The sequence below is a fragment of the Bos javanicus genome, chromosome 5, assembly GCF_032452875.1.
Source record: "Bos javanicus breed banteng chromosome 5, ARS-OSU_banteng_1.0, whole genome shotgun sequence".
NCBI lineage: Eukaryota > Metazoa > Chordata > Mammalia > Artiodactyla > Bovidae > Bos > Bos javanicus.
In genome coordinates this window covers 57,024,013-57,035,381 of record NC_083872.1, presented here as the reverse complement: position 1 = coordinate 57,035,381, position 11,369 = coordinate 57,024,013, and the positions used below count along the sequence as shown (strand labels likewise).

At 48.8% G+C, this 11,369-nt stretch overlaps 1 protein-coding gene across 1 annotated transcript; it reads right to left on the bottom strand.

Moving 5' to 3' along the window:
- Nucleotides 1–381: 381 nt before the first annotated feature.
- Nucleotides 382–10,451, bottom strand: SDR9C7 (short chain dehydrogenase/reductase family 9C member 7). The gene is made up of 4 exons (XM_061416786.1): nucleotides 9,515–10,451; nucleotides 5,588–5,846; nucleotides 4,803–4,966; nucleotides 382–1,557 (listed from the first exon to the last, which is right to left on the bottom strand). The coding sequence occupies exons 1-4, from the start codon at nucleotides 9,813–9,815 to the stop codon at nucleotides 1,340–1,342; spliced, it is 942 nt and encodes a 313-aa protein (XP_061272770.1). The 5' UTR covers nucleotides 9,816–10,451; the 3' UTR covers nucleotides 382–1,339.
- Between the last annotated feature and the right edge of the window lie 918 nt (nucleotides 10,452–11,369).

Here is an 11,369-nt window from a genome sequence, read left to right as displayed (position 1 = left end):
GCAGGAGACACTGGTTCGATTCCTGGGTTGGGAAGATCCGCTGGAGAAGAGATAGGCTACCCACTCCAGTATCCCTGGGCTTCCCTTACGGCTCAGCTGGTAAAGAATTCACTAGTGTGAGACCTGGGTTCGATCCCTGGGTTGGAATAGTCCAAGTTCCCCTGGAGAAGGGAAAGGCAACCTACTCCAGTATGCTGGCCTGGAGAATTACATAGACTGAATAGTCCATGGGGTTGCAAAGAGTCGGACACAACTGAGTGACTTTCACTTAGGGGTTCCTCACAGCTCCAAAAATTTGACTTACTGATTTCTGTTTCTTCTATTATTGTCTATCTCTAGTACTAGATGCTATGCTAAAACAGAAAAAACAAAACCACAAAATAAAGAGTGAAAAACCAAGATCATGATTTAATCATATTTTTATCCTTCCTTGGTGATGGACAGGGAGGTTGGTGATAGACAGGGAGGCCTGGCGGGTTGCAGTTCATGGGGTCACAGAGTTGGACATGACTGAGCAACTGAACCGAAGTGAAGTGTATCCTTCCAGCTCCTACACAGTGCTAGTCTGTAGCAGGTCCTCAATAAATATTTGAAGAATTAATCCATGGTAATTAAATAAATGTTATTTTATATGAGTCCCAATCACCTATGGATACAGAAATCCATAAAAGACAGAGAAAATACTAGGATAAATTTTATGTGATATAATCTTGCATTTTGTGTCTGTCCTAATACATACTTTAAATAAAGGGCTATGTGAATAAGGTTAATGCATATTTAGAGACACAAGAGGAAAGTGGTTGGGTTTTCCTGTGGGCTACAGTATCCCACAAAGTTTCCCAGTGGTGGTGATAACTGAGGGAGGCTCATGATTCAGCAGGAGCTAGTTTTCCCTTCCCTGACTCTTTCAGGTCAAGAAAAGTCATTTCCTGACTGGGAAATAGATGTTCTTGGAGCTATACTATAGATCTTTAAGTAAATTTTTAAAAAAATTTTACTTTTTGGCCACATTGTGTGGCATGTGGGATCTTAGCTCCCTGACCAGGGATCAAACCTGCACCCCCTGCATTGAAAGTGCAGTTTTAACCACCAGGGAGTCCTCATGCTATATAGCTTTTTGAACTTGCAAAGGCCACCTCAACTTTCTGTGGGCCCCAGTGAGTGAGAAGAGGCATGTATTTTCTGTTAGAAGTTACCCATAAATTTGCCAGCAGCAGGCAGGGTGTCAGCTAAGCAAAATACTCCCAGAACATCTGATCCCTCTTCTTGTGACCTGATGGTGGCTTCTCTCACCCCCCTCCCCTACACTCCACTGATCACCCCCCTGAGCTTCCCCAGCTTAGACACTGTCTGCTGGCCTTGGAAGGTACCGGCTCAGGATGAAATCTGTCACAGGGGTGGGAAACTTAGCCAAGGGGAGGTACAGGAGTTTGGCATCCAGGCCCGGGTTGTAACGGATGCGAGGGCTCCGGGAAACAATGGCGTGCTCCATGCTGTTGGTAACTTCGCTGATCCTTGGGTCTGCTAACTGCATTGTGCTCTTTAAGTTGTCAGTATCTGTTTGAGGGTACAAGACAGGAAAAAAAAAAAACAAAGGCTCTATTATTCTTTATTAAAGATCATGTCTTCTAAATTCCATCCAAGCTCCTTTTCCATCAGATTACAGATCTAACATTTCAGGCAGATCTCACAAGCTCTAGGCTGTTCCTTAAACAAACTATAAATAATCTTATTTCCCTTCCCCAATTCAGTAATTATGAATTGAATCCCTACTATTGTGTTAGACTAGCAATGAGAAGAACTGTGCCCAGTTCTGCCACTTTTTAGCTGTGTGACCTTGAGCTTAAACTGTTATCATTTGTAAAATGGGGATGATAATACCCTGCCCTAGAAAATAATAAAGATGACTAATAGCAGGGTAGACAGTAGAGAAGAGGATAAGAAAATGGGTGAATACAAGTGCACAGAAAAATTGGAAGGAAATAAGGAAAAACATGGTCTGGTGAAATTCCTAGTCACTAGAGGGGTTTTTTTTCCTCCTAGGAAAACTTCCTGGAGTTCCCAAATTTTCTACAAAAGCCTGCAGGGGAGAAAGAAAGATGTTATTAAAAAATAGTAACACTGCCTTTGCTTTGGTCATAAGGTCATGATGGGGCTCTAATGAGCTAAGGCACTGACGAATGTGAGGGCCATTCTGTTAGCCTGCTGCACATGGATGTGGAGATGGTCCAAGTCCGCTGTACTAACAACACATACAGGAGACAAGCCACATGATAAGCTTATGTAGCCCTGATCTGCACCCTCACCCCTGCTGAGACAGGAACAGCTCAATGGGGCTCATACTTCACTGAGTGCCCCAAGAACTCAGGAGGAAGTGATGCCTGAGAGCCAGGATTCATGATAAGGACTTAGAACTTGAAAACAAGGAGAGAGCAAAAGCTGTCCTGATTTTGGGCATGGTCCAGGAAGCAGAGAAGTCACCCCTTCCATGCAGGATGCTGGTGGGTGGTTGGTAAGGGCAGAACAGAGTTATTCAAGTATCCTTAACCCCCCACCCCAACTCCAAGGAACTCCCTTTCTCTTTCCTAGGGAGAAAACTGCAGTGAAAAGAGGCAAACTACATTTTGAAAGTGAAAGTCCCTCAGCTTTGCCACCCCATTTTCTAGGCAAGAATATTGGAGTGGGTTGCGATTCCCTTCTCCAGGGGATCTTCCCGATACAGGGATTGAACTGGAACAATGGAGTCGCCTGCATTGCAGAGAGATTCTTTACAATCTGAGCTAAGCCCAAATGGGGTCCACCAAAAGAGCCATGCTGGCTTAAAGCCAGAAGGTCTATGGTGAGATAATGTCTTAGGAATCCAACACTCTGTGCTCTGTCCATGGGTCTGACACAGAGTCCATCACAAACAGGGCCCATGTGGGCAGGTGAGTGTCAAAGGCCTCATCCAAGAAGCTCAGGGTCATGGCTCCCTCAGAGGCAGGGAAGTCTATGCCATCATCAGGGGAGGCAGGCTGGTGGGATGAGATGGCTTTTGAACCAGGTTCTGAAAGAAGGGAGGACCCACAGAAGCAGCAGGGTGGAAGAAGCTATCTGAGACCTGGAAATAGTCTATGGCACATTCTTTCCTTGTTCTCTCAAATATTTACTGTGCTCCTGCTTTGTGCTCAGCATCTAGCTTGACACAGATTGGAAGGGAGACAGAGGTACCCTTTAGCCCCTGTCAGTCTCCTGGACAGTGAGAAAGAACATGAGCCTTGCATTCAGACATCCAGGAAACGTTTATGCTATTGTGAGAATTAAGCAAAATAGTCAATAAAGGGGTTTCCCAGGTGGTGCTAATGGTAAAGAATCAGCCTCAATGCAGGAGACATAAGAGACTGGTCGGGAAGACTGGTTGAGCCCTGGGTCGGGAAGATCCCCTTGAGGAGGGCATGGCAATCCACTCCAGTACTCTTGCTGGAGAATCCCATGGATAGAGGAGCCTGGCAGGTTATAGTCCATAGGGTTGCAAAGAGTCGGACATGATTGAAGCAACTTGACACACACGCAAAGTCTATAAAACAGCAGAGATGAGGCTTTGGCACTTAGTATGGACCCAACAGTCCTTCCCTCCCTAGGAAGAAAGTGGACTAAAAGGGCAACTTTGGGTGGCTTCCCCGGCAGAGTTGAGATAAAGAAACTTGGCAGGTGGCTATGTTGTTCTGAAGCATGCTAACCAAGCCAGGCTGTGGCTCAGTTCCAGGCCCTTAGGCACCAGAACACTGTGTCCTGTTTACATGCCTATTCCAGGGATTCTGTGCTGATTCTCAGAAATGTGCCTAGGTTAGATTGCAATTAACTGCCATTTCCAATATAGTTCTATTTTGGGTATGGCTAATGGTGCTTAGTGGTAAAGAACCCGCCTGCCAATGCAGGAAATGCAAGAGATATGGGTTCAATCCTTGGGTCTAAGATTCCCTGGAGAAGAAAATGGCGACCTGCTCCAGGATTCTTGCCTGGAACATTTCATGGACAGAGGAGCCTGACTGGGTGCACACGCGCGCACACACACAAATCACTCCAAGATACCTGGCCTGATTCTGGGATTCACAAGGCAGGAGGCTATTTGGTTGGCCATGATAACCAATAGCTGTGAGGGCTCTTCTCCACTTCTCCAAAGAGACCTGAGATTCACAGGATTCCCTTAGCTCAGGGAGAAACAGAGCTGCCTAGAGTGCCTTCCTTGTAAATACTGGGTGCTTTTTCTCTTTACTGACCTAACAAGCACTTAATGCGTGTGAGATACTTCATAGATATCAGTCCTCACAGAAGCCCTGGGAGGTGGGCACTCTCATTAACTCCATTCTCTAAATGAGAAAATCGAGGCTTACGATGACTAGGTAGCATTCCCAAAATCTTCTAGCTGGTAAGTGGCAGAGCCGGAATTCAAACCCAGGCAATCTGGCCCAAGCAGCTGTGCTCATAATAACTTCTCTGTACCCAGGGCAGATTCACCTGCACCAGATTCACCAGCATAGGGATGTTTGGCGCCGGGGTGGGGGGTGGGGTGGTGATGGTGGGCGGGCGCCGCGGGGAGAGGCCGAGGTGGGGAGATCTCTCCTAAGAACCCCATCTCCCCGCAGGTATGGTTCTGGTACTCCCAGCAGTTCTCAAACCCCAGCTCTGCCTCCAGCGGTGTGGCCTGAGGCTCATAACCGCTCCGAGCCTCCATCCCAATATCCGGAAAACGAAATCGGGTTGGTGACTCCCAAGACCTCTCCACCCCTCTCAGAGACCCCTGTCCCTTCTGGGGAGCTCACAGATCCGGAAGTACTCCTCTCCATAGCTCTCGCGGGTTTCCGGAGGCAGACGCTCCCACAGCTTGCGCATATGCTTTTCCAGGCCGTCCTTGCCCAGAATGGCTGTCCGGAAGTTCCCCGGCTCGATGATGCTGACTTTCACCCCGAAGTAGTGGAGCTCACGCCTGGGAAGGAAGAGCTTGGACTCAGTCTGGGACCCCACGATGACCAAGGGTCATCAGAGAGAATCACCTCTGACACGTCCAGAGGAGCTGATCTCCCCGGGAGATCAGGAACCTGGGGGTGCGACCCCCCACTCCTGCCCAGGCCCAGCGCTGCTTTCATGCAAATAAGCCCTTTCCCAAGCCTGCCTCTGGGCAATTCACATTAGGCCAGCCCAGCCCGGAAGAATCTAGACCACGCCTTGCTCCCACCAGGTCCCTCCCACTCGGCCGCACCCCCAACATCCAGGTGGCAAAGAAATGCAGGGTCTATACAAGGCTTGCATTATTCTTGGAAGGTCGCCCACAGTGCATCTGCCTCCAGGCCTCTCTGTCTCTTTGGGGGACTCTCTCTCCTACTCACACAGGCCCAAAGCAGTCCAAGGGAAGGCTACCCATCACCACCCCACCTCTTTTCATCCCTTTTTTTCTAGGTCCCTGGGGAAGGCCCCTGGTGGGCTAGTCTTCTTCTTGCTACTGTTATAACATCTTCCCTCCATAACTTCCCCAACCCAGCTCTCTTTTCCTGGGGTGAAACCCCCCGGAACTCCCACCCTGAGTGGTTTGGCACTTGGGCCCAGTTACCTGATGCTGTCAGAGAAAGCCTCAACACCAAACTTGGAGATGCAGTAGCCTCCACCAATGACAGCCACACGGCCCCCACAGCTGGACATGTTGACAACCCTGCCCCGGGCTTTCTTGACCATGGGCAGCATATGGAGGGTCACTTCAATCAGTCCCACCAGGTTCACGTTGATCACCTTCACAAAGTCCTCCTTGGTCAGCCATTCATTGGGACCACTGGGCAGGCCCACACCAGCATTGTTCACCAGGGCCCAGAGGCCTGGGGGTAAGATGGAGGGAGAGAGAACCAGACAGAAATCAGCAGTGTCTCTGGAATATCACCAGGGTCCACTACCCACCAGCTCTGGGCTGCTGAGGATGGTTGCTGCTGCTACTAAGTCGCTTCAGTCGTGTCCGATTCTGTGCGACCCCATAGACGGCAGCCCACTGGGCTCCTCTGTCCCTGGGATTCTCCAGGCAAGAGTACTGGAGTGGGTTGCCATTGCCTTCTCAAATGCATGAAAGTGAAAAGTGAAAGTGAAGTCGCTCAGTCGTGCCCGACTCTTAGTGACCCCACGGACTGCAGCCTACCAGGCTCCTCCATCCATGGGATTTTCCAGGCAAGAGTACTGGAGTGGGTTAAGCATTTCATAAAGTACAGGACAGCCAGACTGAGGGTGTGGGGTTGGGAGCTATGACAGCCCAGACATATACCTAGAGGGGCACTTTTGCTGATGCACACAGTCTATCAGCTTAGCTGTGCCCTGTACAAACTATGATCCAGGCTTAATAGGATCTAAGCTATTAGCTCAGGGAAAAAGAGATCTCATTTTCATACCAATGAATTAATGTTTCAATTCCTTCCCCCATCATACTTCCCCCTCTCTATTCATCTGAGTATAAGAAACCAATACTACTTCACACATTACCAAAATTGCTCCATTCATTCATCCATTCACACATTCATTCATTTCATACATCTGTCAGTTATAAAGGAAGGTGCTAGAGGCACAAAATGAACAAAACAGGGTCTTATTTTTCTAGGAGTTCACAAACCAGAAAAGAAATAAGATTTATAAACAAATATATAAAACATTTAAATAATTTTGGAAAAATGTGAAAAGAGCTCTCTTTGAAATATTAAAATGAGTTGGTATTAATATAAATGGAGAGAAATAATGCTAGGTATTATCATTTAGCTCTGCAAGGGCCAGACTTGAAGAGCCTCAAGTTCTAGTACTGGTTCTAACTCTAGCCTTGAAATCACTTCCTTTCCCTGGGCCTCAGGTTCACTGCTGGCTGGATTAGGACGGTCATTTCTAGCCTGTGGTTTGCAATCCTGAGAGCTTTAAGGCTGAATCCCATAACATGCTAAGGAAGGGAGATGCAGGAGAACCTCAGTTTTCATTTGTTTTACATACTGAGGTTCCAAGTAAAATTCCACCTGGGGAGGGGCTTGGGGTTCCTTCCCTTCCCCTCCCCCTGTCTCACTACCCCACTTGGGCTATGTAGCCTCAAGATAGTCTTCCACGCACACATGGGCAGGTCTGGATGTACACACCAATCCTGGTTCACCCTTTCCTCTAGGGCAGGGGTCCCCACACAAGCTGTGTCCCCACCCTCTCTTTCTACTTTCCTCCAAGTAGAGACCACAGGAGAGCCCTGGCTGGCAGGACTCAGAACTTCCCAGCTAGAGGAGACTCTCTTACCTTGCAGTGAACGACATGAGCCCCTGAGACCCAAAGACTGTAAAACCTGAGTGGTTCTGGTAAAAAGCTCTGCCTGCTGGTAAACCAGGACAGCCTTAAACTTTTTTTTTTTCTCTGCAAAGAGGTCTAGAGAACTTTCATAACTCTGTGAACAACTTCAGGGTCAGGTCAACTTGTCATGTCCAGAGACTCTAAGGGGCAGCAAGAAAGTGTATGAGGACCCCTTCCCCCCATTTCCCAGTGCTGCTTAGACACTGTACTAATTCCGGGAAGCTGTGTAAGGTGGATTACATGGGAAAGAGTAATTAAAGTAGCAGATGAAATTTAACTCAACTGACCTTAAAATGGGGAATATATTCTGGATTAGCCTGCTGAGCCCAATATAATCACAAAGGTCCTTCTAAATGGAAGAGGAAGCCAGAAGACAGAGAACCAGAGAGATGGCAGCATGAAAGGGACTGCGCCCGACCTTGCTGGCCTTGGTGATGAAGAAGTCATGAGCCAAGTTGTACGGGCAGCCTCTAAAGCTGGAAAAGGCAATGAAAGCAGTCTTCCTTAAAGCTCTGTTAACACGTTGATTTTAGCCTGGGGAGACCCATTTTGGACTTCTGACTTCCGGAACTATAAGATAATAAGTATGTGCTCCCTTAAGCCTCTAAGTTTGTGTGTATTTATTACAGCATTTATTACGTGTGCTCAATCACTTCAGGTTGTGTCCAGCTCTTTGTGACCTCATGAACTACATACAGCCCAGGCTCCTCTGACCTTGGGATTATCCCAGCAAGAATACTGGAGTGGGGTGCCATTTCTTTCTCCAGGGGGTCTTCCTGACCCAGAGATCAAACCCTCTGCATCTCTGCATTGCAGGCAGATTCTTACCACTGAGTTGCCTGGGAAACCATAGGAAACTAATATTACCTGGTGAATCATTAACTCAAGGGGCTCAAAGCTGAATGTAGGGCACTGGGGGGAGGCAGCATGTTGAAGAAAGCTGAATTATTCATTACTTAGTTCTTTTCACAAATATTTACTGAGCACCTTACTAGATGCCAGACACAAGTAAGTACTCAGGATATATAGTAAATAAAAGGAACAACACCCTCCCAACACACACACCAACCCCAGAAGTTTTATTCTAGCAGGAGAAATAGATAAGTAGGAAAACTAAGTAAAACATTGAGTACTGAATAGTGGTAAATGCCAAAGAGGGAAATCCAGCAAGAGTCACTGTCTGCCCCTTCTCGGCCCAAGAGTTCTCTGCTCTGACTCGTGTGCACAGTCCCCAGTTTAGTTCCCTCAGGAGGCAGGACTTCCCCCAGACTGCTGCTTCTACAACTGGGCCACGCTTTCCTCCCATTCCTACACCCACATCCTGTATGTGGGAAACTCCCTGGGCTGGTCCCCATGCAGTCCTAGTCTAGCCCTAGCCCACAGACTCCTTTCCCAATAAGAACAGCCCTCCTGACATAGACACTTAACCTCAAGTCAACCCAGTATCCATCATGATATGAGAAAGAGGACAGGTCTCACTCCTCACCCTGCAATCTAGCCTGATATAGTCAAGGAGAACAAATGCCCTGACTCAGGGAGTCCAACCTCATGTTCCCTCTCCCCTCCCTCCAGCCTGATCCCAACAAGAAACGTGCTCACATTTCTACAGGAGCTGATGATTAGAACAACTGAAGTCCCAGTGAGACATTTAAAGGTTTGGACATTCGGAACACATGTTCCTCCCTGATCTTCTAGTGCAGCTACCACCAAACCCTGCCATCCCTCTGAGTTTCTGGGAGAGAAAACTTCCTTGGAAAATCATCTTTTCATGTGGACAGTCCAGTGCGCTTCTCCGGTGGTGCTAGTGGTAAAGAACCCCCCTGCTGATGCAGAAGACACAAGAGATGTGGGTTTGATCCTTGAGTCTCCAGGAAAGATTCCCCTGGAGAGGGGCATGGCAACGCACTCCAGTATTCTTGTCTGGAGAATCCCATGGACAGAGGAGCCTATCTACAGGGCTATAGTCCATAGAGTCTCAAAGAATCAGGCACTACTGAAACGACTTAGCAGGCATGCATGTGGACAGTCCAAACCACGCAGCAGTTCCCAATCCCACTAAGCTACAGCCTCAGTCCCTTTCTCTCCCACCCTACCTGAACAGGGTCCCTGATAACTGTCAGATGCCTGTGGGAGACAAAGAGAAAAAGAAGGATACACTGAGAAAACCAAAGAATGCAATTTGTCCCACCTTGTTCACCCACTTGGTCCCTCACCCACTGGGTTGCTGCTTTGATGCTCTCTGTCTTGGTGACATCCAGTAGGATGGTCTGCAGCTGATAGGAAGTGTCTTGCTGAAGCTTCTGGGCCCCCTCCTTAGTGAAGCAAGCAGCCAGCACCCGCATGCCCCGATCAACCAGCTGCCTGGCCAGGAGGTTCCCAAAGCCCGAGTCACAGCCTGTGATGAAGACGTACTTGTCTGAGAGGTTGCGGACCAGATTGCAGTTCTTGAACCAGCGGTACATAAAGGAGAGGTCTGAGATAGCTGCCATGGTGTGTATGGGGGGGCCGGCGATGACAGGTGATGGTCAAGAAGAATCGGGTTCAGGGAATAGCCGGAGAGGTGTGCCCTCTGAGCCAAAACCTGCTAGAGCCTGCTGAGAAGAGCTCTCCTCCCTTCGGCTGCCAGCAACAGATGCACAGCCCCTGCATGAGCCACTCTGTAATTTGTATAGGTGGATGCCTCACCACACCAATTAGCCAGAGGCAAGAAATTCAAGTTAAACCTGAAGCTTTGTTACTTCAGACCATCCTGGTGGCCGCCTCTCTCTCTCCTCCAGCCCTAGGGGTGAAGGTGCCAGGGATGGGACAAACCACAGTGGTGATGCTGGTGCTGAAAAGTGGCTCACCTGTGTGGCCTGAGCAGGGGAAGGAGCAAGGAGGACTAAGCCCAGAAGACCCATCCTGGCAATCCCCCACCTCCAGCCCAGGGATCAAAATCATTTGTTATGAATGCAAGCATGTAAATAAATGTAATTGTTATTTTGAATGGAAAGATGAAGACAAATCTGTTAATGCAAAACAAACAGAACTGGTTTTGTGCCCTTCAAACCCCAAGGGAAATGAGTTCCAGTCCATCAGCTCTTTGGAAATCTCTGTTCTTAGGTAAGTCTCCCCTGATGAGAGAGGATGAGAAATAAAGGGTCTGCTCCAGGGCGGATGTGCCTCCATTGTCTCGAGGTCAGAGGCAGCAGGGCCTCCTTAAGGGAAACTGGTTATGTGAGACCCCCAACTCCTAGAAAGCAGAAACTCCTGAGGGGCTCAGGGCCCGGATCCTTGGGAGATGATGCTTGAGTCACCAATGAGGAGTCCCCACTTCACTCCAAGCAAGCCCAGCACCTGCCCCCAGCAACTGGACAAGCAGAGGGCTTCAAGGATCGAGGACACATCAACTTCCCCAGGCAGGGCCCCCAGTGGGCATTTTCTTCTACCCCCAGGTCCAGGGAGCTGGTAGGCTGAGTTGAGGATTCTGAAGGGGAGGGGGGTGGTGATGTCAGGGGAAGCAAGGGACTATAAAGTGGAAGCAAAGGACTATGAAGTCAGCTGACACAGTGCTTAATGAAAAGTGCAGAGGGAAGGGAGGCCAGAAGCCAAAATGTTTGTAGGGCATGAGGCTGATAACAGGTCCAACCACAGGTGGTAAGAAAAGTTAGGAGGAGACTCTTGGGGCACAGAGAGGGGAGGCAGGAGAATAGAGAGTTCTGAGAGAAGCATCACTGAGACCGAGGCTCAGCCAGATGATGAGGAGGGGTGCTCTGGGCAGTTGTAGGAAGGACCTGGGGCCAGACCCTTGGCTCTGAGAGGGGGTGACGTAGGAAGAACTGAGGATGCAGGTCAGGGACTTGGGAAACTCTCTGTGTCAGGCCTTTGAGGGAAAGGAGAGATTACAGGCCATGGGGCAAAGAACTCACAGAGAGGTAGAAGGGAAGCCAGTAAAGCAAAGGAAGCAAGGAAATGAGACAGAGGTGTGAGTAATCCCTCACCCAGGATTGCAAAAATATGGGGACAGAATGATGCTGGAGTCTGTACTGGTCCTCTGGACAAAC

Bases quoted from the DNA above. Each gene is read 5' to 3' on its own strand.
- SDR9C7 (XM_061416786.1), bottom strand. From the start codon at position 9,815: ATGGCAGCTATCTCAGACCTCTCCTTTATGTACCGCTGGTTCAAGAAC. The intron at 5,847-9,514 runs GTGGGACAAATT...TCTTACCCCCAG, and splicing joins GGACCAAGTGGGTGAACAAG to GCCTCTGGGCCCTGGTGAAC. The intron at 4,967-5,587 runs GTAACTGGGCCC...CTTCCTTCCCAG, and splicing joins GCTTTCTCTGACAGCATCAG to GCGTGAGCTCCACTACTTCG.